At 51.5% G+C, this 26412-nt stretch overlaps 6 protein-coding genes across 6 annotated transcripts; 4 read left to right on the forward strand and 2 right to left on the reverse strand.

The window, feature by feature from the left end:
• Positions 1 to 104: 104 nt before the first annotated feature.
• On the forward strand, positions 105 to 1649 carry N7468_007013 (uncharacterized protein; the record flags this gene model as incomplete). The annotated part of the gene is made up of 1 exon (XM_058476309.1): positions 105 to 1649. The coding sequence occupies one exon, from the start codon at positions 105 to 107 to the stop codon at positions 1647 to 1649; it is 1545 nt and encodes a 514-aa protein (XP_058329199.1).
• A 470-nt stretch (positions 1650 to 2119) lies between these two features.
• N7468_007014 (ankyrin repeat domain-containing protein) lies at positions 2120 to 4691 on the reverse strand (the record flags this gene model as incomplete). The annotated part of the gene is made up of 3 exons (XM_058476310.1): positions 2120 to 2833; positions 3049 to 4414; positions 4684 to 4691. 3 exons carry the CDS (start codon positions 4689 to 4691, stop codon positions 2120 to 2122), a joined length of 2088 nt encoding a protein of 695 aa, XP_058329200.1.
• A 450-nt stretch (positions 4692 to 5141) lies between these two features.
• N7468_007015 (F-box and WD domain protein) lies at positions 5142 to 7805 on the reverse strand (the record flags this gene model as incomplete). Its single annotated transcript, XM_058476311.1, has 2 exons — positions 5142 to 7495; positions 7586 to 7805. The coding sequence occupies 2 exons, from the start codon at positions 7803 to 7805 to the stop codon at positions 5142 to 5144; spliced, it is 2574 nt and encodes an 857-aa protein (XP_058329201.1).
• Positions 7806 to 9612: 1807 nt separating this feature from the next.
• Positions 9613 to 12552, forward strand: N7468_007016 (Rho family guanine nucleotide exchange factor CDC24; the record flags this gene model as incomplete). The annotated part of the gene is made up of 4 exons (XM_058476312.1): positions 9613 to 10593; positions 10650 to 10898; positions 10962 to 11148; positions 11201 to 12552. 4 exons carry the CDS (start codon positions 9613 to 9615, stop codon positions 12550 to 12552), a joined length of 2769 nt encoding a protein of 922 aa, XP_058329202.1.
• A 1406-nt stretch (positions 12553 to 13958) lies between these two features.
• N7468_007017 (pyridoxal phosphate-dependent aminotransferase) lies at positions 13959 to 15650 on the forward strand (the record flags this gene model as incomplete). Its single annotated transcript, XM_058476313.1, has 5 exons — positions 13959 to 14040; positions 14111 to 14586; positions 14682 to 14967; positions 15048 to 15319; positions 15387 to 15650. 5 exons carry the CDS (start codon positions 13959 to 13961, stop codon positions 15648 to 15650), a joined length of 1380 nt encoding a protein of 459 aa, XP_058329203.1.
• Positions 15651 to 22854: 7204 nt separating this feature from the next.
• Positions 22855 to 23973, forward strand: N7468_007018 (putative C2H2 finger domain protein; the record flags this gene model as incomplete). The annotated part of the gene is made up of 3 exons (XM_058476314.1): positions 22855 to 22908; positions 22955 to 23178; positions 23322 to 23973. 3 exons carry the CDS (start codon positions 22855 to 22857, stop codon positions 23971 to 23973), a joined length of 930 nt encoding a protein of 309 aa, XP_058329204.1.
• Positions 23974 to 26412: the final 2439 nt, after the last annotated feature.

Here is a 26412-nt window from a genome sequence, read left to right on the forward strand (position 1 = left end):
TATTTACTAGTAACCTTCTTCTGGATTGACCCTGTGCTTCTATCGAGGGACTTTTACCAGTATTCTCAACATAGCTTTACCGGTATTCTCAACATAGCCTGGCTATGTCTTCTCCGTCCATACCAAGAAGGGGCCAGCCGTCCACTGGCAACACTACTCAGCCCAGATACTATTCGAAGCAAACCAATCTGCAGCGTCGCGAATCGGTACAAGATTCTCTCCCCCCGGTCTCCTCTCACGAGAATCGTGACTCCTCCGAGACTGCCTATAGTGATGAAAGATGCATCACCAATGCAATCCGCGTGGCGACATCCACCGAGGGCAACCCAAGCCAAGATAGCACCTTCCAGATGGACCCAATTCTGGAGAACGGACAAGCAGCAAACATGGCCATGTTCCTTCCACTGGAATCCTCGCAAGATTGTCCCGTTTTTACTCAGCGGCAGACCTCCGGGATGCAGAAACAACTTTTAGGTGGTGCATGGCGCGGTCAGGTCCTCTCTGACCAAGGACCACCTTACCGTGCAGAGCAACGAAGCTCAACCCTTTCGAGCGAGAAACGCTCGGGAGAAGAGGCCGTGCATCCTCAACACTCCAAAGCCGCTTCTATTGATACGTGCGCTACGCATTTCCCTCGTCCTCACTGGCCAAGGCATGCTACTCCCGTGGCCGTTTCGCTAGTTCAGCCGCGCTTCCCACCACCAGAAAGATCGCCTACGCCCCCAGGACTCCCATCATTCAATACACCAGAAGCTATAACCTTCGCTGCACGGTTCAATGCGGAAAACGGTGCACTGCGTCCCACGGCAGCCAATTCTCGATTCACTGGCTCAACCAGAGGGTATACCTTGACTTCATACGGTGCAGGAATTCGGAGATTCTTCGTGCGTGCATCTTTACCAAACACAGGGCTGTCCAGCCAGGCAGGCTACCAAGGCATCAGTCGTGCTCCGGGTGCAACGATTGTCCAAGGTCGCTTCCCTATTCGACATAGCGGGCACGGTATACATCACATCCAGGATATACAAGAGCATCAATTCCATCTACCCGATATGCCAGTAGCAGAGACTACCACCGCGGCACTAGAAGGGTTACATGAAGTTGATGAACCGTCCGTAAAGCGACCAAGCGCTCCGCGAAAACGCCGCAACAGTGCACTCGGATCATTGTATACTTTCTCACGGCCGTGGACCTCTCGTGACGCTCGCACAGTTGCTCATGCCGGTAATGCTAGTAGGCCCGACTTTTCTGAAGTAGCCCGTTCTATGCCCTCCCCTCTCCAGCTTCCAGCGCCAAGCATTCCTATACATATCAGACCCGGGACGGACGATAGCACGGCCGAACCGCTTGAGACACAATCAGGCAGCATCCTCGATAAGCTTTGCTGTCTACCAATGGAATTATGTAAATGCTTTTGTGTAGGTGATACCAATGCGCATGGACCGACAGAGCCTCTGCAGACTGTCACCTCGAACGACACTTATCATACAGCGCCCAGCCCCCCATCGTCTACGAGGAACAGTACTACCCATGGTGCTCATGACGTCGAGTCGAATGACGCACAGAATTCCTCTCAACCACCAGCTGCAAGGCGCAACCCTTTCTGGCAACGGGCTCTGGGCTTCAGGTTTGCTTCGTTGAATATCTAGGTCTCTCTCTGGCCCAGCGACTTTTTTTAGATGAATAATTCCCTCTGCTCTGCCTTCCTTGCTTCACCAAGTCTTCGAAGTCTTTCTATTCATATTGGCAACCGATAATCATTTAACTCGTGCAATGAAAATTCCATGCCCATTCCCCTTCTATGGGGGTGCCGTCAAGTCGTTGGCTGCAATGTGTAGCAAAAGAACGGGATTTTAATGAATACTCTTAGTAAGGTCCTTTTGAAACGCAGCCTGGCTTCAGTCTACTAGGATGCTCTTCTCGTGGAACAAGGGCCATTAAACTGCATAATTAAGAATAAATACGGAAGACACCACTTTGTCCAAGCCAGCATCTATCTTCCTATCTTGACCCCGAATCACGAACACTTTCGCCCATTTCCAGAAAAGGTAAGGACTGGCAGGTTCAAGAAACATTTGAGGATGCCCTATTCGCTATATCCATCAAGTTGAATAGTAGCTTAGCACTCCTCGCAAGAGCACGAAGGAATATAGCCTTCATCCTTAGGCCAGAAAAATCTGCAAGGCTCCAGATCTTCTTCTGCCGCCTTTCGCAAGAGTCTCACGATGCCACCATGCTCCGTCCGTATATCCTTTCGCGCCTCCCTCATAGCTGACATCCCATGCTGGTTCTCTCGCTTATAGTCGGCGCCTTTCTCAAGCAGTAACTTGACCATCTCCGCATCTCGATTCCTGACGGCCTCTATCAGAGCCGTATTTCCAAACCCATCTGCCTGATTAATATCAGCTCCCTTGCCAAGTAGCAGTGTCACCGCAGCTGTTTTTTTCTCAGCGGGTGCATTTCTCAATATGGCCCATGTCAGTGCTGGTACATCATAGTTGCTACTTTTGTTAGGATCAGCACCCTTTTCAAGTAGGAGCTTCATAACATCCTCCTGTCCGCTTCTTGCAGCCTCGATTAGCCCCGTATGCCCATCCGCATCTTCTTGATTGACACTAACTCCGTTGTCAAGCAGAATTCTGACAACACCTACATGACCCCCGCTTGCTGCTCTCACGAGTGCACTCGATTCGTCACCCTTGGTCTTGGCGCCTCTCTCAATGAGTAACTTCACAGTAGCCTCGTGCCCCTGCGAGCTTGCAATACTCAGTGGACTTTCCCCCTGGTTGTTCCGCTTGTTGACAATCACGGGTGGTTTGAAGCCCCAGAACCTCTTGGGAAGGAGATGGCGGATCCAAGACTCAAGACCGAGATATGAAGCTAGATGCAGCTGGGAATACCCGTAATCCATATATAGCGGTCGTACCCTGCCCCTGTCGTTCTCCAACTTAAGCCACCAGTTTTTATAAGCCCCCGTTGATCTTGGAAGAAAGGCCGATTAAACAACGATGCCAGGTTGGGGTTAGAGCTTGAAGAAGCTTGTTTGACATGCTCTGTCCAATGGAGTATGGCGTATTCCAGGAGTTCAAACTGCTGGTATTTCCAGCCGATTGACTCATCGTATTCTCCATTCCATTGGCTAGAAAAGCCGCATTCCAATTGCTGGACACATGTTTCTGCGATCTCAAAATGCGCGGCATCTTCTTTAATATGGAATTGTCCAAGTATGGGGTCACTCGCGAGGGTTCCTTGTAGCAAGTAGTCCCGTACGGACTGGTGAACCAAAGTGATTTTTTTATCATGAACCTCGAGGAGATTTTCGCACAGGCGGATGTAGTCGAGCATGATCTGGCCCTTTTTGAGAACATCCGTAGATTCAAGGCCGATACCTGCTGCTAGCTCTCGCAAATTCAAGGGTCTGACTGCCGTGGTCACCCACCGCAGAATCTTGGCAATCATGGGCCGGTGACATTCTTCAGTCTGCATCAGCACTCGGCTGTAAATTGCAGGTAGACCGGCTGGGAGGTCTTTCAGGGTTTCCACGATCTCGGTACACGTCGTCTTCTTTCTAAGCTCGTCTGTAACGAATCCCACCCATAGGAAAGTGCCTTGGGCTCTCTTCAGAAGGGAATTCTCAACATATTCTTGAATTTCGTCGAATCCTCGTATCTCTTGGAGTCGAGAAATTCTCTCTGAGATGAAACTCTGAATATCACCGCTCACATTGTCGTTGTTATCAGGATCCAATCTCACGTGAGGGAAAACATCAAGCCCGGCAACCCTCCGACTGACGATGATCAATTTGAACTTCCCCGTGGACTTGATCGGACACGAGAGGAAATATTGTCGAAACATCTCCACGATTAGTCGTACTGATTCATCGTCGCATTCGTCAAGCCCATCAAGCACACAAAATATTGTGTCAGTGTTTGCTTGCAGCATCAGTTTCAATATGGTCCACAGAATGTGCGGCGACGACAGGGCAGCCTGGACTCTTGTAGAATCCTCGAAATACGATGAGACATGCTCGAACAAGCGTGGGCTTTTCGTAAGGATTTGATAAATCAGACTTCTCATTATAGCCGCGGCATTGTTGCGCTTTTCGTCTTGATGACTGCACATGTAAAAGAGGAGCTTTGTATCCTCTACAGCTTCCATTCGTGTCTCGATCTCCTCTGTCAGAAATATCGAGAGCATAGTCTTCCCCTTGCCCGGTCCTCCAGACAGCCAAATGCATCGCGAGTCTTCGTCATCGCGCCAGGATTGATAGATACTATTTTCGCATATCCACTCGCAGGTCCCAGGGGTCCTCTGTCCTTTTGTACCTTTGAGGGTCTCTCGATCGAACACGGGATCAGTAAGAAAGAGGAGACGGCGACAAGCGTCGACTCTCTTCTGGAAGATTTCTGTTCGACTCAAGTCAGTTTGATCTGGACCAAATATCCGTCTTCTATCCTTCTAGAGTACTGACTACCGGGATGCTCGGTGTCGCCTATTTCAGTCAGCAATCCTACATCAAGTGCACTATTTAGCCAGAGATGGCCTATATGTAAGCCCAACTCCGGCGATCTCGAACGTACTCGCGGGGATATGAATATGGGCCGTGATGGGAGCATTGCTCTCTCCCAATTTGTAAGCCTGTATTTGCCTCGGCGAATGAAATCGACTTCATCGCCGACTTACAAGGGCATGATGTTGACCAGATGAGAAATGAGCGCTAGAAAAAGAGGGGGACGATGGCGCCCTCAGCCGCATAATCAGGTGACTGGAAGTCAGGAACTGTGCTAAGTTTAGGTCTCGTATTTCTGGGCACCAATGCAAAAGACCCGAAGCTGCATGCTATAGACCAAGGAGATAAACTATCTTGATAGCTCGAGGTGAAAAAACATCTCAAACATTAGTACCTTCAAGGTACCTACTAATGTCATATACAAGAAGTAAATATTAGAGGAAGTGTGCTAGGATTCCATTAGGAGAGGATAATGCAAAGGGTCTTGAGACAGATACCGAGAGCGCCGATACGATATGAAGAAATAATCGAAATGGAATGATGCTGTTAAAAACAAGATGAATTGGTACAAGATGGCCTAGATCAGGCTTCGCGGCCAGCGCTCAAACCCGGCGTAGTAGCGGGTATAAGGTCAGAGGCCTTGGAAAAACGGACACGCCTCCTCGATCTCCTCATCGCCGCATGCAAAGTCCCAGCCAACTATGCGAGGATCCACACTGGCACAAACAATCTTGCGAGAGTCGAATTGCACCTTGAAAACTCTTGACGTCGGGGGGTTGTGTGCTGGACGTGGGGGTCGCCCGTTGATGTGGTGTGGCAGGCCAGCTTGATTCAGAACTTGTGGATGGAGAGCAGGAGCAAGTAGTGGTAAGTCTAAAGGAGGCGCGGGTTCGCCGTTTCGATCAACAGTGTTATCTTGTTGCGCGGGGGCGGCAGGTGCATCGGAATTGTCATCATTAACGGCAGGTTCAGCATCATTCTCATTCTGCTCAGGAGCTGGATCTGCGGCTTCAGGGGTGGTGTTTTGGGTAGGATTCCGGGCAACAGGTAGGGTCATCAAAACTTGTGCGGCCTGTAATTGTTGGGCCTGGGCCGCAACGGCCACTCTTGCAGCTTCGCTGAGGTTTGCCCGAACAGCATTCGCTACAGCATCAGCTTGACGCAAACGATGCCCTATTGACCAGGCACCATCTCGATCCTTGTGCCAGATAAGGATTGATTCGTCGTAGGAGCCGGATACGATACGCCCCCAAGAGCTACCTCCACCACCTGGCGGAATTTTTGCGCCAAGAGCTGGAATATCCCGAGGGTCGCGAGACCCCGCCGTGTTTGTGCGATATCCCGCACGTCGCAGGGCGCGCGGGCCCAAGTCAGCATTCTCACCGTCTTGTTGAGCCTTCCAAAATGCATTCTCAACCTCAAGGGCCTCTTGCCGGAGGGCTTCATCGGCGCCGGGTGGATCTCCAAATCCTGCTTGAACTGTGCGGACAAGATTGTTGTGCCCCCGAAGACAAGCGACTTCGGCTCCAGATATGTGGTCATATATCCGTACGGTGTTGTCATTGCTACCGCTGATGATTCGGCGGCTATCAAACTGGACACATGCAATGCCCTTCTCATGTCCCATCAGGGTCTTTACGCATGTTCCAGTGCGAATATTCCACACTTTGATAGTGCGGTCACCGGAGGCTGTTACAATTTCGTCCCCGTGGAGCTGCATAGCGTTGACTGCGGCACCGTGACCTTCAACCACCATGAGCATGGAAAATGGTGACAAACCCTTGATCTGTCCATTAGCGAGAGAAGCCTCCAGAACACTGGGAGCAATCTCGTTAAGGTCAACGATATAAGAAGGATAAGTCGCGCCACCGGTTTTGCAGATGCGGGGATAGTCCTCGTGTGTTGGGACAAGATATCGACGATTCCAGACTTTGACCGTTCGGTCTTTCGAGCAAGTCACCAGGTATCGATGGTCGAATTTGAGATTTAGGACCGAATCAGCATGCGCATTTTCAATTTTGTGTATCTTGCGGCCTGTTGAAAAGCTCCATATGATCACCGAACGATCACTGCTTCCGGAGATAATCACGTCTTCCTCAGGGCTCGGGTCAAACTGGAGGCACAGGACTGATTTCGAGTGTCCCACGAGGGGCTTATGCCACAATCTCTTCGTTTCTAGGTCCCAGACCCGTACTGTCCGGTCGCGACTGCCACTGACTAACCAGCGGCCCTCGAACTGGATTGCATAAACGCATTCCTTGTGGGCTTCCTCTGGATATGATGGGTCTGGGAGCTGGAAATTCGTGTAGCGGCCGTGGTGCCAGTTCGCTTCTAAGCGCCGGCGCTGCTTGTAAAGATAAATCCAGTTTAGTCTCGCGGTTCCATCCGGGTAGCGCATCAAAAGTGACGGCTTGAGGGGAGGAGAAAGCAAAGATGGGAGTTGGAGTATGGTCGCCGTAGGCACATCCGCCGTGCCTTCGGCTGAGACCAGCGATACGCGGTCATTCGCGTCTGTCATATGATGGTCACCCTCATAGTCTGCCGGGGTGGATGTGTGGCCATTTGTATCGGAAGCACTTGGGCCTTCAATGCTGCGCGAGTTCAGCCATTCTGGTGGGACGCGCTTCTTGTGCTTCGGTTCCCCTAGGTCGGTTTCGGAATGGCGAGGACGCGACTTGCGAGTTTGTGGAGAAAGAGCTTCGGAATGCTCCAATTCGTAACGACGAATTGCTTTTGTATCCACCCGCCACCCTTCATCGATGTACAGGACGCGCCAAAGTCCCGAGTTCAAGATCCGGCTACGCCACGAGCGGGATGCGAGTGTTGCGTTCAGAAGGGTGCGCGGTTCGAGGTAGGAGAAAATTTGGAAGGTCAACTCAGGAGGCAGCTTGACAACCGGGTCCATATGGAGTAGCGGATTGAGACGTTCAACGACGCCGGCGAGCGCAGTCGTCGAGAGAGAGCGAAGCAGGCTGTATGCGAGTTCTGCGATAGGAGGGGTTTGCATGAGCGGGGGGAGTAGCAACAGGAGGCCCGGGAGGTGGCCTCGACCAAAACATGATCAGAGAGACTTACCAGCTCGATTTGCCTCGCTCTGGGCGAGGACCCAGTCCGGGAGCATCATGACATTGTCGCTTATGAGCTCCTTTTCTGACTGGCTTCGTGTATCGTCGGAATAGCCTTCATCGACTTTGAAAGACGGAGAGAGGGTTGGCTCCGGGTAGGTAGAGAAAGTGGAGGCTTGTAGCTGGAGATTTGGACGGGTAGAGAACTCCGCGCCCCGTTCCTGCTCCATCGGGGGTGACAAGGAGGCGGCAAGATACTATTGGAAGTGACTGATTTGGTCCGACCGTTCGTGTCCTGGGGATCCGGAGATCTCAGGATCTGGAAGTGACGGAAGGTCTGGAGCCTTGGAGCACTGGAGAAGAGGTCCGCGCTTACCGAAACTCCAGACTCTTCGCCTTCAAAGATCTCAACGGCTCCCTATCGAGGCCCAGTGGTCATGCGTGAAGAGCGATTCCGATAACTAAGGCAGTAAAAGTGACAGATGACAAACTAAAGGCTCAGGGCTGCATGTCACGAAGAACTGGTTCCACTAGAGGTGATAGATCAAAGCGGCGAACTTGTAATCAACACATCAGATCGAAAGGCCCGCACATGGTTAGGAATCCGGTATCTGGCATCTGGCGTCTGGCATTTGGAATCTGGAATCTGATCAACAAATCCATCGAGAATGAGACCCGATGAGTTGGAATGAGAGATCACGTGGATCAGGCGTGGTCGGTTGCCCTTTGGGGCTTCTGCGGCCTTTTGGGGCTATTGACGCCGCAGCCTTAGTGAGTTAGCATCGCTTAGGTGCATATTGCAGAAACTATCAGCCGTCATAAGTGGATTCAATGGATCGGAGTTATTTTCGCCTACATTGTTACTGGCTATGTACTGGTAGTACAATATGGTCATGTCTACTTCGTACCGGGATTTATATATAGCGATTGGAACCATCGAGGGTCCTATTTTGGTAGGATATTCCCTCTCCAACTTCTCAAGCTCCACATGAATTACTGACAGCAGCGTCTGATACCTCATCTAAGTCGCCCTTGGAACTTCCTGAGGTGAAACAGGACTGCCTCGGTTTTATTGGGTAACACCACAGAATCGCGCCCCCCGGGGTAGTTCCCCCTCAGATGGTGCTTAGCAGAGCAGTGGACCATTGGGTACCTAGATATATACCTCGGTATTCTCGGCGCCTGCAGCAGTCATAGACGCCTACCAGTGCCCAGGATGGCCACATCAGGCCTCCTGACAGGCATGGTATCAAGCAAACCCCCCAACTCGTCCATTCTGTAGCGTTATATTGCCCAGACAGCGTCTCAGGTTGATGGAGACTCGTGCCCCTCTCCACACCCGGAACACGCGCTAAACCCTTTAGGGCAACTGAACAGCCCTCTCCTTCCGCTCCTCCTTTCTCGTTTCTTCTATCGCTTCCCTACCCAACATCTCCCCTTTCTCTCTGTGCTGGTCTCTATTGCTCCAGGTTCCTAGGTAGCTTTCTTTCTTTGGAAGTTGATTCTTCCGCGTTCCTCGTCCCTCCAGTCCTAGCGACCGGTTGTCTGCTTGACAGGGGGTTCTCGAAGACCGCTCTTTTATTCCCTGACTCGGCTACACGCCTGCCCGGCTGCAGCGTTTATCTCCGACCGGGCAAACCTGGCTTCCCATAGATTGGGTCACATTGACGGATCGCCCGTTTTTGTATTCTTGCCTTCGGCGCTTCCGTCCTGCTACAGCTGTCCCCTCCGAAAGTGGCGCGTGAAATTTGGCCTTGAGTGGGGATCGTCTTATATATCGCCTTGATCGTGCATCCTCCCGCGCCTGCGCCATTGCCACCAGCTTGCGACTCATCCGACCCTCTCCTGTTTTCGAATCTTATTCCCTGCGCCCAGTCGCCAATCCACACAAACCACGTCGCGGGGGATTCATGATTGGCATCCCGCCATCCCGACGCTCGTCGTTTCCCTCGATCCCATATATTCCCTGGTCTGCTGTGCGGATTTCCAACTGAGCCTGGCTGGCCTGACTCATATATTTTATCGAGGTAGCCGAAAATGGCCGACTCCGCGATGACGGGGGGCAATGCTCCCGTCGCCGAGGATAACATCATCAACCGGCGTGGCGGGGAATCTATCTATCAGAGCTGCGTTAACCTCAAGCGACGCCTTTCCGAGCTGCCTAATTTTGAACCCTACTTGCTGGAGATGGCTGAGAAGGATCGCGAAAGAGGAAACACAGACCCCGTCGCTTCTTTGTGGAATTGCCTACGGGAGGGCTACCCGCTACTTAATATCTACAATGCGTCCGAACCGGCCGAGGAGTTGTATATCGATCCTACCAGGGTTGCCGAAGCAAAGCGCCCGAAAGCAGCGACTTTCAAGTTTTTGCAGGCCTGCTTGCAAGAATTAGCGTTCCCCCAGCAGGATTGCTTCTTGATCACCGACTTGTACGGCGAGAGCACAACAGGATTCATCAAAGTGATCAAGATGGTCAATCGTCTCATGGATATTCTCGAGCTTAATGGAAATCTAAGACAGCCCTCCGGCGCCGCAACCGCAGCCACAGGCGTACAGGGCGCTGTGAAGCTCACCAAGCGAGAGCACATCTTGAAGGAGTTGCTAGAAACAGAACGTGATTATGTCCACCATCTGCAAAACCTCCAGGCGCTTAAGAAGGAGTTGGAAGAAACCGGGGCTTTGACTGGTGATGCCAGTCATCAGATTTTCCTGAACTTGAATAATTTGCTGGATTTCGCGCAGCGATTCCTCATCCGGATGGAACAACATTACGCTCAGCCGGAGGAAATGCAGAACTGGGGCCGGCTCTTTTACTCGCACGAAGATGCTTTCCGACAATATGAACCCTTTATCGCAAATCAGATGCGTTGCGACGAGGCTTGCATGAAAGATTGGGACAAGATTCAGATGGCTCCGCGGTCAGCGGACTTGCAGCAGATGGTCGCCCAGCCGAAAACGCTTAACGGGTTCTTTGTCAAGCCTTTCCAGCGACTAACCAGATATCCCCTCTTACTGGCTGTAGGTGGAATCCTCCTTTTCTCAATTTGCCGAATGCTAACATTCGTTTTTCACAGGAATTGCGCAAGCAACTAGAAAGCGATGAACTCAAGGGCGACATAACAAGGGCAATCGACACAATCCAAACCGTACTCGATGGCGCAAATGAAGCGATCAACAAGGAACATTTGGCTGCAGCTGTAGTAGACCTCGCTGAGCGAGTCGATGATTGGAAAGCTCTAAAAATGGACTCGTTCGGAGAGTTGCTCCGATATGGTACTTTTGCGGTTGTTAAAGGTGACACTGGCAAGGATAACGAGAGAGAGGTACATCCGTCTTGTTGAACCCTTTCACTCTGGGTGGACTTAATTCGCTGACTGCTCGACTAGTACCATATCTACTTGTTCGAGCGCATCCTTCTGTGCTGCAAAGATATCAACCCGAATAAGCAGAAGACGAAACTCATGATGGGCAAAGACAAACCAGCCCTCACGGCCAAAGGGAAGCCTCGCCTTCAACTGAAAGGTCGCATTTACATGGCCAACGTAACGGATATTGTTTGTCTGCAGAAGCCTGGTGAGTGATACCCAAAGCGAGGTCTTCCACCACATCCTAATTCCAATGATAGGTCTCTACCGTATCCAGATCTTCTGGAAGGGCGATCCCGGTGTGGTAGACAATTTCATCATTCGCTACGTGAACGAGGATACCATGCGAACCTGGTATAAGGATATCGACACTCAACGGCTGATCCAGTCGGAGCGCCGCACAATTCGGCATACCGGGACTTCTGACAGCGAGTTTACTTACATGGAGGGTATGGCGTCAATGCCAAACCCATACCAGCAGGAGTATGATGCCGATGATCCTTTCTACTCCGAATTCACCATGAGTCGCAATGCATCCAGCACTAGTCTCAGGACTCGCTCTGCCACCGGCGGTAGCACGGGCTCGGTTCCTCACGCCAACGGTCGGTCTCGCTACAACGCCAACGATCCCGCGCTTTCTGTGCACACCCAGTTCCCCGGCTCCGCAGGCATGTCACCCGGTGAAAGGAACATGAATTCCTATTTCTCACCTATGGAAACTCCATCGACGCGGTCAAGCTCACAATCCGGTTTCTCATTTGGTCGCCAGAACACGAACTCCACGACTGCCTCTACTGTCTGGACTGAAGAGAATAATAATCGGTACACTGCGCCAGCAATGTCCCGGGTTGCCTCCAAGGATGGGCCCCCTTCAGGGTGGGCCCAGCCCAATGGACGCGCTGCTCAACGCCCGTCCTTGCCTCCCATGCCGGGGCCCCAGGGTTCGACTTCCAACGGGGCCGCCCAAAGGATGCGCTCTGCGAGCAGCCCCGATATTCACCACCACAATTCGGCGCCTCCGGAATCCCGTCGCTACATGGGCGTTCATACAATGCAAACTGTTGATAATGTTCCCGTGCCCCCTATCCCCGCGCACATGGCCAATATGAAGGCCCCCGTGAACCGGAGCCAAAACAACTCCCCCACCAATAGCCAACTTCCGATGCGCTCCAACCCTCACCATCCCTCGCACTTCACCGAACCCGAATATATGGATCAGCGGACTTCGGGCCAGCAACGCATGTCCGGTCAATTATCCGATCACGCTACCTCCCCCTTAAGTCAACAGCCCGAGCATGATCCATTCATGCCCACCCAGCTCAAGGCCAAGGTCAACTTCGACGATAATTACGTCACCTTGGTTATCGCGACCAACATCCTCTTCCGCTCTTTGATTGATCGTGTAGATGCCAAGCTGGCTCGTTTCACGAATCGGTCGATCGGGGGCAAGACCGTGCGGCTACGTTACATGGACGAGGATGGAGACTTTGTTACAATCGACAGCGACGAAGCAGTGCAGCTAGCATTCATGGAATGGCGAGAGCAACATCGGGACGAACTGGAAAGGGGCCTGGTTGGCGAAATCCAACTTTTCTGTCAATCCATCGACTAGAGCTCTTGCTTATTCAAGTGATATACGATTGGGGATTGCTTTTGTTTTTCTTGACGTGCCCCCTTTCCCCTTCAATTTTGTTTCGAGGATCCTTCCTCCCCATTCAAGACCTTGCATCGCCGCGGCGCTTAAACTCCACCTCTTGTCTCTCCCACTTCTTTATTATCTATTTTATTCCCCAACTGGGTTGGTTTGGGTCTGTTGAACAGCCACTCTGGAGAGATGGAAGCCCCCTTCGTCCACTTCTGTTTCCCTTGGTAGCATGAACGGTGTTGGAGGCTTGGAGAGGTCTCTTAAAGACTCCGCCTTCTATTTTTTTTTCTACTATACTCTTTCTCACGTCCCCGTTAACGAATGTACCGCGGCGGGGAGTGCACGACTATTTCTTGATCTACATCTTCCCTGGATGTCCACGAACGTATGAAGCACTTCACCTCATGTACGCATACCTAGTTAGTATCGGATCCTGTACGTTCTGTTCGTGGGGCCTATAGGGCTCCGGCATTGAGAATCAACCGTTGATCTCCACTCTCGATTTCGTAGGCCCGACTTGTAATTTCAATATGCCAGATTCCAGTGTGCCTAGTAAACTTGCCGGAGCCCTCGGAGGCTGCAGCCAAACAGGAGCCGGCCCACTCCTAGCCTTATGATGCAACCCCTGGACGGTTATCAATAGAATCGGCACAAGGCCGATCCGGTTAGCGCTCGGGACTTGCCATCTTGGCAGGTTCCAGCGCATGCAGCACATTATAAAATGCAGATCCAGATGGTTTTGATGCTGATATTGCTGACTTTGGACCTTGGACTCTGCAGGGACTGCCAAGTCCTTCTCCATTTCTCCTCCTTTCGCCCCCAATATGAGCCGATGAGCCGATGAGGGGGGTATGGGGTTTGCGATCAGCAGATTGACGGTGTAGGACGCTGCCGGTTAATGCGGGACTGGGAATTCAGGTGCCCGACACTTGCTGTGCCCCATCTGCCCCGTTTCATGTGCGGGAAATCCCTCATTCGTCGTGGTGAACACCAGTCGGAGCTCTTGTCGAATCGTGGCTCAGCATGAGTAGATCGAGACCGCCAAAAGCCACATCAGCGTTTCCTGAGTGGGGAAGCGCAGCTCATCTCCAATCGCAGTGGGGATTGGCCCCTCTTCAACTGGGCCCCCTGGCCTTGATTTTCCTCTTCAAATACGACTGCTCTTCGAAGCGGTTTTTCTTTTTTTCTTTTGGTTTTGGTTTTTTCCTCAGCGCGTTTTTCTTTTGTGCAGCTTCACGGTAGACTCTGCTGCGTCAACTCCCTCTCATAACTTATCTGCTTTATCACCGCTTATCGCGTTGGCCCCGCTGAGCGTTCTGCCCCGTCAGGAATCAAAGCAAACCAAGCATTAGCACCTGCAACAGCGATCAACCATGTCTTTCTCCGGCCGTCGTGTCAGTATTCTGCGTCCGAGAAATGCCTCGCTCTCGACCACTCGAGGCTTATCCGACAATGGTATGCGCTACCTCAGAGAAACCGCCAAGTTGAAGAGAAAACCGAAAGACTGACAGCTTGGTGCTTGTAGAGCTTCGATCCGAGACCCATCGTCAGTTCCGTGGAGCCCACGAGGGTCACCGTCCCCATGCTGGTCTAGATGCCTCTCGTGCATCCACCGGCGTCGTCTGGTGTACGGAGCGAGCCTCCGAGCACGGTTTCCTCGAGAACCCCTCGGAATGGGCCAACCTGGGCCAGGGTGCCCCCGAAGCAGACGATGGCATTGAGGGCAGTTTTCCGCGCCCGGAGACCATTCCCATCACCTCCGCTGCCCGTGAATATGGCCCTACCGCCGGTATCAAGCCCCTGCGTGCCGCCGTCGCCCGCCTGTACAATGAGCACTACCGCCAAGGCAAGGAGAGCAAGTATACCTGGGAGAACGTCTGCATTGTGCCCGGTGGCCGTGCTGGTCTGATCCGGATTGCGGCTATCCTGGGTAACTCATACCTGTCTTTCCCCATTCCTGATTACTCGGCGTACAACGAGATGTTGTCGCTGTTCAAGAACGTACGTAGCCCTGTCTTCGTCCGGAAGCCCTTCGATATATTAGTCGTAGGGTCTCTGTCTCAAGCAGTACGTGTATGCTAACGCTGTTCCATTAGATTGCTCCCATTCCCATGCCGCTCTCACAAGCCGACGGCTACCACATCCACCCCGACAAGATCGCCGAGGAAATTGCCCGGGGGACCCAGGTGCTGCTCACCTCCAACCCCCGTAACCCTACTGGTCACTTTGTCGGACACGACGAGCTGGCGGAGATCCAGGATATCTGCCGTGACCGCGCTACTCTTATTCTCGATGAATTCTACGGTGGCTACAACTACACCACCGACTGCGACGGAACCACCATCAGTGGTGCCGAGAATGTCGTGGACGTCAACCAAGATGGTAAGCATTGCAACCTAGGCCCTGCTCCACCCTCCATATGCCTCCCTTGCCCGGCCTCCCGTAACTGACTAAATCCCCAGATGTCCTCCTCATCGATGGACTGACCAAGCGCTTCCGTCTCCCAGGCTGGCGTATCGCCTGGATCGTCGGCCCCAAGGAATTCGTGGAAGCCCTCGGTTCCGCCGGCTCCTACCTTGACGGCGGTGCCAACGTACCCTTCCAAGAAGCCGCAATCCCCATGCTGGATCCCTCCCTCGTCCGTGCCGAGATGAAGGCCCTCCAAGTCCACTTCCGCGAGAAGCGAGACTTTGTCGTCGGCCGCCTGCGCGAGATTGGTTTCCGCATGGACGACGTGCCCCAGGCAACCTTTTACATCTGGCTGGACTTGACCTCTTTGGATCCCCCCCTTGCCTCCCCAGGCTAACATCTCCGATGGTCTGAACTTCTTCAACGCCTTGTTATCGGAGAAGGTCATCGTTGTCCCTGGTATCTTCTTCGATCTGAACCCCGCGAAGCGTCGCGATCTGTTCGATTCGCCTTGCCACCACTTTGTGCGTCTGAGCTACGGGCCGAAGATGGATGTGCTGAAGAAGGGTCTGGATGGTATTGAGCGGGTTATTCAGCGTGCCCGCGCGCTAGGTGAGAAAAAGTGGGATGATGATGTGGCTGTTCAGGATGATTAGGCAGTTTTATTTCTCTTGGCGGGTTCTCCGACCTTTCTGTCATCTCGATGGACTGGATGGGGTTGGATTCATATGTCCTGCTGTCTGATGCTTTATTTGGTGCTTTTTTCCTTTCTGTTTCTTTTGGAGGCTGGCGGTGCCAATGGATATCTTAGCGGAGCGGATCAAACGTAATAGATGGATCATGACCACTTCAATTCGCTGCTGTTCTTTGGGAGTAGATCGAGCACTATCACTATGATCCTAGTAACTGTACCGTACGTACATGTACGGCATCTTGACGCCATCCGATAGCCTCTGGTCCTGGAGCCAGGCATGGAGTATTTCATTGGAGATATTGACATTGACAGATGCTTGCAACCATGTGCGTTCAAGTTATCTAATACTCGCAGTAATTGATCCACGAAGCTGTCTACAGCCAGGGTGCTTACACCGTTCCTACTAGTAACTATCAGATGGTATCAATAGATATGGCCTCCTGCAGAATGCTAACACTATTCCCCCGCTGGTTGAACAAATATTATTCAAGTCCACCCTGTCCCTTGATATGCCGTGATCTTCAAGCCCCCCAGGAGCTCCATACTCTTTGATCCGAGTCATGCAAACCAGGGTCGAAAGCGAGTCTCTCTCTCTTGCAGGAGATTGTCCAAAGTTCCAAGCTTATCCCCAGTCATGTGAGTGCCCTGTCATATCGAATCCAGTATCAAGGCCGGACTTTTCCCCATTTCCAGACTATATGCCATCTCTTTAACCCCCAGCAGCCAGGGATCTATCGTAGACGGGACGGGCACGGGATCGAGTACCACTGCCAATTGGGCAGATTGAGAATGACATCGAAGGGACAATCGATCATTGTCAAGGGTTCACTGTAGCCCTAATTGAGATAAAATGATATATTCCGTAACTTGGAGAAAGGGGGGGTGAACATCTTGAGGTCGCCCGAATCGAGACCTTCAGGGGACATCGTACTTTTTCCCCTCATGAATACCCACCCTAGTCCGGTTAGTATTTTTCAATTGATTATGGACGGTTCCGGCCCAAAGCCTTCATCCTAGTCGCTGTCACAGACACAAGGTACTCTGTACATCCACGCAGCAAAGAGAGACATGCGTACCGCCTCCCCCGCTTCTCATGCGATCATGAAACTGTGGCCTGCATGCGGCCGCGGCAGAGAAAGCCACCATGTTGCCCAGTTGTCGCCCTCCCACGTCACCGCTACGCCCGACCGAGTCGTCATTGTCAGTTCAAGGGTTGCTTCATCCTAGGATGATGCCATGGTGCCAGATTGCTGCCTCAATCAGATGACCAAATGGACCAAGGGAAAATCATCTTAGTTCTGGAGACAAGCCCGAAAAGGTCGGGAATTCCAAAAAAAAAAGCCATCGTTGTAATGGCGGTCTTGGCCCTCTTGGCCCCCCTTTTGGCGGAGATGAATGGCTCCTGTCTCGTCTCGCCACCCGTTTTCCGGGTAGTTTCCATGATAATCTCGCATCTCAGTTGCGCTCCCGGAAAGATGGCGGTGATACTGATGGCGTTAGGAGATAAAAGACGGCCCACCTGACTTTGTCGGGTTGTTGCGGTAAGGGGTGGGGGGGGTTCTCGAAGCCGTTAGGGGCATCCCTGGAGCAGTCGAGGAATATAATGGATCCACGGATGCTTACTATATGCTTACAATTCACTACTGATATTTTTAACAAGGCATTTGGAGGTCTCGGTCTCAAAGGACAAGACCCATCAGGACGCGTTGCCATCCATGAACCCATTTTGGGCCAGCGCTGAAATCATCATTCCCTTTTCCAGGTGGCCCTTTCCGAATTGGCATCCCTCTTCCTACGGCTGATTGTCAAAGCTGCCAATGACAGCCATCTCAGGCGTGCCGGTCCAGTGTGGCTTGGTGGTTTTTCAGCCCCAGGATCTCAGGATGACGGGAGAAACATGTCGTTCAAGCGAGGGCCAGCACAGAACACCTGATCTTACTTTGGCCCTGACCGACTCTTTCGGCAACACCACCTGAGCCGCAAGAGCTCTGGGACTGGTCGGAGTCGATATCCGACAGAGGAAAAGGAATAGTCGGAAGTTAATCTACACGGTCCTCGTATTTCCGATGTGATCAGCCAGTCAGACACCACTTGCCGCCCCGACGCAACTCCATTGGATTTGCCAGAGAAAGCGTGCGGATCTACAGTATACATACAGATATCTTTCAGGTCTTCATCGGCTGCTCGCATTTTCTTCTTTCGGTAATTTCCCTCCGTGAGCTTCAAACAGGATTGTTCCAGCCCCCTGTCATTTTGGTTTTTGGATTCATGATTACATTTGCCGATAAGCCTGCCAGGGCACAGTTCACGTGGGGTGAAGTTAAGCATTGGTCGGTATATGCCACGGCCATGGGAGCTTCCTCAACTTTGAGCTCCACCAAACCCCCTCTGCCGGGATATAGTGTCACCCCCACGCTCCTCGATTCCACGGAGGTACTCGTCTACGAAGTAGGATAGACGAGAGAATTTACTCTTGGGCCCGGACTTCTTCAGAGCAGTGTAATTCACGGGAAGACCGAAGAGAAAGAAAAGGGACACTTGCAAAGACACATCCTTTGTCACAATCCCCTTGTCCTTCGTAAGCAGACGATGAGACTCTTAGGGCTACGGTGTAGGTTCCAACTTAAGGGCCGGGAATTGAAGACTTTGAAACCGGAGAACGCGACAAACCAGGAAAGAGGAAATAAAAGGAACAGGGGGGAATGAGGCGCAATAAGCCCCCCTCCCCTCCTGGCCTGAGACTTGTTCGGAAGCAATGGGAACGATCCACGATAGGAAGACCTTTGCAGATCCAGTGAGATCGCTGGATCCGCGACCCGAGCCCGATGTTCTGGTCCCTGGGAAAACCGTGTAGTTCTGAGGCCTTTGTCGCAATACAAACAAAGAAATCTCGGGGCCAGGAAGCGCGTGATAATGACTATTGATTACCGACGAAGGCGCCGTACAACCCCGCGAGTTTCCGAACGTCACACGATTTTCTGCAAGCAGGAGGTTTTCGTCGATCCACCCCCATCAGAGGGTGATAGGATTGATAGGACCGTTGGGTTTTGGACGCGTATCCTGGGAATGAATAATTTTCCTTTTTTTTCCCCTTTCCCTACGCATATGAGGACCATGTCTACTTCAATTTCTCGAACCGTACTGGATGACGACAGGCCTTCAGGACAGAGGGCCCGAACACCAACGTCTCCCATGCGTTTACTCTCTCTTGTCCTTGTCCTCTGGATTCCCTGATTTGCTCGATCTCGGATTCCAAAGTCGAATCCGGTTGCGCCCCCCGGGTCGTGTCTGCAGAGGTTATTTTCGGAGCGTCCTGGTCCGGGTGGTTCTTGGTTGATCCCCTTCGAGCAATGCAGTTGATAGACGTCTGGAGAACTTGTCCATAGTTCAAGGAGGACCGGTGGCGCAGCGGGGTCCACCTGTCGCGTGTTTTCTGCGCAGTGTATCTCTGGAATCCCTCATTGCTTCTTCCATGCAGGGTTACGTTTCCAGCCAATGATCGGCACATAGAAGGACGACTGGCTTCCGACCAGGGAGGCAAATGAAAGCACAGTATTTTTGATGGAGAGGGAGTTCAGATAGGGGTTTCATGGTTGGCTTCGAACAATGCTGTTGGATCTCGACTGGCCCAGCGTCCCCTTGATTGCCTATTGCTACGTATCCAATGGCCCCGATACCCTCTGCATGGAAACGAGAGGCCTACAACAAGAATGGGTGCCATATCGCACGGCGTGCCGATCTTTGCAGTGTCAAAGACGCCACCACCCCTTTCGACTGAGATCTCTTTTGCTGAGAGTAGCATCCTTTCCCGTTCCCTTATTTGACCTTTGGCTTTTCGGATGTTTCTCTTCGGTCGCGGGCTGGCCCCCGCTTCGATGTATGCCAAAGTAACTCGTCCGCCCATGGTAGTACGGAGAATAATGTTCGAGAATCCAGCAGATGACCAATATAAAGATCGCGTCTTAACGTGGAGCTCCACGTTGATTAGTAAACATCCGGGGTTGTCTGTGAGCTAAGGGCCAAAGCCACGGTGTCCAGATCCCGCCGTTTCCAGTTCCATTGTCCGATGGATCGATCGAATTGGGGTTGACAGGTAGGTATGCCGTGAACAAGGTTCAGCCGAGGCCAACCGCCTGTCTCGTGAAAATGCAGTGCAAGGAAGTTTCACGTTTCAAATTTCAGATTGCACATTTCCACGTTCAAAATTCGCCACCAAGGAACGATATGCATACCAAGCCGAAAAGAAAACCCTCTTCTTCCCGTAATTTTGAAACCCTTGCGGTGAAGAAATCGCCTCATAGATTGGCGATAATGGTAAAGAAAAGGGGGGGCTGCGTCGAAGCATGAACTACTGTATATTCGAGTAAGATAAGCATTACGGACTAGTTTCAGGGAAATCCTTGTCGTCGTAATCCGTGGAGCGCTAATGACTCGAGACATCAAGGCCCCCCGGCGGATCTGCCCTGGGGCTCCAAAGGAGGAGCCGATTTATCATGTCACTGGACGGGCGAAGAGGACTCCGTATTGAACAACCCACAGAATTGGGCCGGCATTACTCCTACCCGTTCGACCAATCAGGACCGAGAGGTGACATCGACTGGAAAGTTTATCAGCCACTAAATCGCTCGCCTACTAGCGCGGTGGATTCCGATAAGCCATTCACTTGGCTCAAATGCCGGCTCTTCAGGTCTTTTGACAAGCCTAAATCCTCCTGCTCTCGGGTATGTCTTTTGCCCCCCCGTTTTTGTGGGCTTGGACCGGCTCCTAATCGTTTAAGTTCACCTGTCAGCCCCGGATTAAAAAGACGCCGGCTTTCAAATTCGAGAGCGTAAGAAAAAAACAAAAAAAATAAGAAATAAAAAAAAAAGGTACAGAGTAGACTCGTAACCTCTCCCGAGAAAGTGGTACCCGTGGAGCGGGGCGGGTTTACGTTTGATGGGATTCTGGAACGCTACGGGAGGACCCTTTCTTCGCGAGCGCCTTTAGTTTTCTCGAGGGAAACAAAAGAGTCCTAGTACCACTGCAGGTTCGATGCCGCGTCATATTCATCCCTTGCTGGAGGTGCGCGTGAAATGTGACCGCGTACTAGGCCTACAGGAGGGAAACAGCCTCTACAGGTGGCCTCACTTTCCGCTTCCCTGGATCTGCCGCATCCTGTAGGCTCAGCTTCTGGTTTTTACGGCGTACATCTGGCGGGAGATTCCCAGCGAACTCTGGCACAGGAAAACTAAGTTCTGGAGCTCCCCCCTGCCCTCTCCACATTCGCAATCCCATCCAACTTTTGTTTCCTGCGATCGTCGCTAGCTTTTGCACGCAAGAGATAAAGTTCGGTGCTGGCGATGGTGGCTTGGGTTCTAGTTAATAACATTCGCCTGATGCAGGTGAAAGGCTTGAAGTACCGACTTTGCGCTGGAGGCCCTTCGGCAATGATATCATGGCTTAGGACAACCTCTCGTGATTGTTGGTTTTTTTTTTCTTTTTCTTTATTTTTATCTTTTCGTTTTCGTTAACTTTATTGTTAGTTTTAAGGTTTTCTTGTTCCCACGCTTTTTCTTGTGGCGATATTCTATCCGCTTTAGTAAAATTTACCATCTGAATGCCACCTTATCCAAGGAGCATCGCGGACGAAAGACAGAGGCACTCGCCTCTCTAAATCCTTTCTCCACTTTCAAGTTTCCAGATCCAGACCTTGTTCAAACACCGATGCGCAGCATGGTCGTGCCGCGTGGAGCCCCGCTGCTATGAGTTTGGCATTCCTCCGAGCTGTGTGCATGGAGATTCATATGATATCAGATACAGGGAACGGGGTTTTATCGGCCTCTGATCTTGATTTCCGGAGGGGCATCAAACAGCAGGGCTTGACCAGGAAGCCCGGGTCCAGGGAAGGGATCGCATATTGGGCTGGGTCTCTGGCAATGGTGGAATTTGATTAACACGGTAGGCGGCTCCATTGATCGAGATTGAGAAACCCATTCCTCTTAGGCAATCGCAATTTCGAAAGCCCAGGTTCGGTTGCCAACCTAACGAAGAGGAAGCCTATCAGCGCTAACAGCTAAAAATACCCGGACCCGTACCAGCTGTTATATTACACAATCCCGACGTGGTACCCCCTTTTACAACGCAATCCTTGACAGGTGGAGACCCGACGTAATCTTCCCGTACGGTCATTACCTTCTTTCCCGTGGTGATCCATTTTCATTTATCTTTTGAGGAATAAAAAGGGAAAAGGGCAAAAAATTAAAATAAAATAATACTGGCAATAGGAATGAGAATCTAGTGGCCGACATCCTATCTCAGAGGAAACAAAATTGAGAAATCCACAGGAGCTATAAGAATCCAACCCCAGAGGCGGGATGGAACGAGGTATCAAAGACGGTGACACTGGTGCTTGCTGTCATCTGGTTTGTCGATGGAGTACAAGATTATAAGAACAAGAGGGAGGCTGTCATCGTAATCATTACAGGAAACATCCAGATCACCTCTCGAACAAGTCGACCGTAGACTCTTATTTTTTCCCCCATGTATTTGTTTCCAGTTAACTAAGAGCTCCATAGCAGCTCCACGTCCCCGTTCGCTGGTTCGAAGGGGGACGCCGAGAAAAAGGAAATTCGAACAGCCAATCCCACTTTTTACGAGGCGTATACTCCAGAGTATCTAAGCGTACCAGTGACTGTCCTATCCGCGCGCCGTTATTTCCCTTCGTAGGCTCGCCCAAAACGACTAAAAATCCAAAATCGCCTAAAATAAAATAATAATTATAATTACAATAATAAAAAAAAAAGACAAATAAAAAATAAAATAAAAAAAAAAAGAGCAGTCGACGAGAGCCCCCCTCCTTCCACTGGTCCCCTCTTTTTTCCCAGTTGGTATTTCCCCCCCCCCCCCCCCAATCTTCCCAGTTTCCCGTTTTCTTTTAACCTTCCTATTCCCCTCTTCCCTGGGCCTTATATTAAAGCTCTAATATGCCCCGGGCTCACGCAGGATTTCCTTCTTCCCCCCCTCATAACGTTTTGACGGCGCATCGAGGACTCTCAGGATTCCAGTACTGTTCTATCGTGGTGTCCACTGACCCGACTCCCCCGATTCCCCGACTTTTTTACATCCCGTCGCCTTGACCTCTTTGCGACCCGCTTTCCCTTCCCCCGCAACCCGGGTAGACCGGCGTCATGGCTCCTGGTAGCGCTCGCGACTTCAACTGCACCTGGGAGCAGTGTGGCAAGGTATGTGTTTGCATCACTGGCGCGACTCGACCCTAACGCGATCCAGTCGTTCAATCGCAAATCCGATCTGTGCCGCCATTATCGCATCCATACAAATGAACGACCTTATCATTGCACCGTCAAGGACTGCAACAAGAGTTTCATCCAGCGCAGTGCTCTCACGGTACATTCGCGGACTCATACGGGCGAAAAGCCTCATGTCTGTGACCATGACGGTTGTCAGAAGGCCTTCTCAGATGCGAGTTTTCCCAATCTTGTCCCTATACTAGAGTGAATCCCCCCCGTGTTGACAATTGTCATAGTCTTCCAGTTTGGCTCGTCATCGGAGGATCCACACCGGCAAGCGGCCATACATTTGTCAAGAGCCGACCTGCGACCGAAGGTAAGGATCCGCGATCACTGTCTCGAACAAGACTCCCCCCTCCCAAGAAAATACTCACGGATCCCGGAAATAGTTTCTGTCGCAAAACCACTCTCACGAAACATCAGCATCGCTCCCACCCACCAGGCTCAATGACCCGACGCTCCTCGGAGGACGCGACTTCGGAGCACTCGTATCACCAGCACCAAGCCCCCGTGGCCGTATCGGTCCCCGGGCCAAATGACCACTACCTTATGCAACAATCCTACTACCAGAACTCGGCGACACCAACCCACGAGTTCTATTCCCCGCAAAGTGTTCAAATGGGTACGGTGCCCGTGCATGATGGCGCGGCCCCGATCGTGCCCCCAAACGTCCCCGTTACGTCCTCAATGAACCTCCCGCACGCTCCACACGCGCACACGTCGCCGCACCAGCACCCACAGCAACAACAATATGTGCAAATGATGCAACAGCAGCAACAACAACAACAGCACCAACACCAGCAGCAACGCTATGAAGCGCCCCGCACCAACTACCTACCCCCAGAATACCAGCAACCACCACCACCGCCGCCTTACCAGGGCCACCAGATGCCTGAGAGCATGATGGTTTCATACCATCCTAATTTTCAGTACAAATCCCAAACCCGGCTCTTGAATCAACCGGAGGGAACTGACTGGACTTATTTGGGGGTAGGATAAGAGGAAATTTGGCATAGAACTTTCAGAGTGGAAGATATTCTGCGATTGATGCCCGTCACGACTTTTCTTTTTCATATCCCGATTCCCCTCACCTTGAGACTCCGGTGACGTTTCTGCATCTTGTGCTCTATGGCTGTTTATTTGAAATTTTGTTTTTTTTTTCCCTGTTTCTTTCCCTGTTTCTTTCCCTCTATCAATTCCCCGCTTTCGGGCCTTGGTGTTGATGGATTCTTCGGGCACTTTCCGAATTCCCTTTTTTTCCCTCCCATCATGGCATATTTCATTTTGCCTCCCATTGGGTCGGTCGTGTTTTAAACGAGGGAGGTATGGCGTCTTTTTGATCATGATCGAGTACAATCCTCCTTGTGCTTTCGCAAGGCTGCGCTGGTTCCTTTTTCCGTGATACCTAGCACGCATGTGTTATTTTTGCTATTTCCTTCCGGGTTGCGCCCCCAACTCGCTTCCTAGGTACTTCATGAGGATACGAAGAAATCTCCCTGTCCAACCACCGTTCCCAATCAATACATCCCTAGATGAACCTCTATATGATATAAAACAATCAGCCGCCAAGACAAGAAAAAAAACCTCCACCTCAAGCTCCTATCCCCGAAGATACACCCTAGATCTCTCGGATATGCCGTGCCGCGCCTGATTGGCCAGCCGCATATTGCCATTCGCACCATCCCGAGTCGTACCGATACGAGTAGGCGGGTTGGGGGTGGGGCGTGGGGGTTGAGATACCCGGATACGTAGGGAGACAAAAGCCCATTACAAAGCAAAGTCCATGGGGACCGAAAAGAACAAGAACTTATTTGAACCAACGCGAGAACTGTCAAATACACTTCCAATCTCCCCCCGGGATTAATATTGCCGGAGAAGACTGGCCTAGGATGCGCCAAATCCATGGCGTGCATGACCCGTGGCCCCCTGTTTTGGGTCCTCCACTTTTCTGCCGAGGGAAGCACCGAAGCACTTTCAGCTCTAAGCCGCTCATATAGGATTCTTACCCTGTGCTGCATAGTTAAAAAAAATAAAAATAAAAATAAAAGTAAAATGAAAAATTGAATTCTGAAAAGTAGGTCTTGTAGAGGGATATAGAAAGCTACTGTATAATTGAATAAATAACAAACAATGTTGAAGAGAAGAAAAAAGAAACAGAAAAAGTAGAGAAATAAAAGAATACAATCCCATCTCAAAACATCTTACTAAGATCCTGAGACCCTCCGAGGTCCCTCGTTCAGAGATTGGCAGCCCCATTCCCAAGAAAAAGCCAAGCCCACAACCAGGATATATACCCCAACTCAGCCTAGGAGACGCCAGCCCTGTGAGTATGTAACAAAGCCGGCCGCTCCTGATTCGCTTGCCGTGGCGCGGCCTCATTCGTCCCCCGGGTTGACCGACTCTCTCGGCGCAAGCGTTCCCATTTCTGGGGGGCCCTTTGTGGGCCCCCCCCCCCTCTTAGTAACCTGACAGCTATACTATGCCCCAAACGACCGTCAGCAATCCCATGGGTATACCGGAGGCTGTTTTAGGCCGTTATCGCGGGCTGGGGATGCTCCTACTAGTTGGATTTCGGGGGTTGGCTGCTACGAGTGTCTCACAGGGGGGGGGGGGGGTGTGTGAGGAGAGGGTGGCTTGGGAGGCGACCTCGGAGAACGTTATAGATTCGGTGGAATGGTGTGTTAGCTTGTGATCATTGATGACCAGCCTAGTTACTAGGTAGGAAATCCTACTCTCCTACTCGTAGTTAAGGATCAACAGCGGGATTTGGGGTTGCCCCTGCGCCAGGTAGGAGGTACAATGGTCTACTTCGCTACGGTTTGCCGTTGCATGCTGTTAGGATTAAAGAACATGACATATGGCGTTTGGCCGATCGCTGCCCTAATCAGAGCAGATATAGCGTCGATCAGCCCAGTTTGGTTTTTTGTTTTTCGTTTTTTCAGTCGGCGGTGGCGACCCTGTTTAGCCCGGTCGAAAGGAGGATATAACGAGTTAAAGCCAATTTTTTTTATGTTGCCTTGCGTAGGTCCGAAGGGGAAATCACGAGCAATACAGTAGAAAGCTAAAGCCAAGAGTCCGGGTATCAACCTGTGGCTGATGGGCTATGTAATCTCGCCAAGGCTGGAGGGGCGACTCCTGAGGTCCGAATTCCTCTTAGTCATAGAACTCTGGGCGAGATCTCCAGGGCGGAATGAACTAAAATACAGTCGAAGAAAAAGAAAGAAAGAAAAAAAAAAACCAAAAAAAAGAAAAGAAAGGAAAGGTAAGAAAAAGAAAAGAAACCCTGACGCCTTCGAGTCGACTGCGCTAATGCGCGAAAGAGCCGAACCAGCCAACGACGAACTATACGGAACAGTGTGCTCCAGCGATATTCGTACTTGTAGGTTGCCCTCAAGTGCCCGACCCAGATGGCAGTGTCGTGTCTCGAGGGAGCGTCAC

This window comes from Penicillium chermesinum (assembly GCF_028974085.1).
Source record: "Penicillium chermesinum strain IBT 19713 chromosome Unknown utg000005l:1.0-4115287.0:1.0-4118363.0, whole genome shotgun sequence".
Taxonomy (NCBI): Eukaryota; Fungi; Ascomycota; class Eurotiomycetes; order Eurotiales; family Aspergillaceae; genus Penicillium; species Penicillium chermesinum.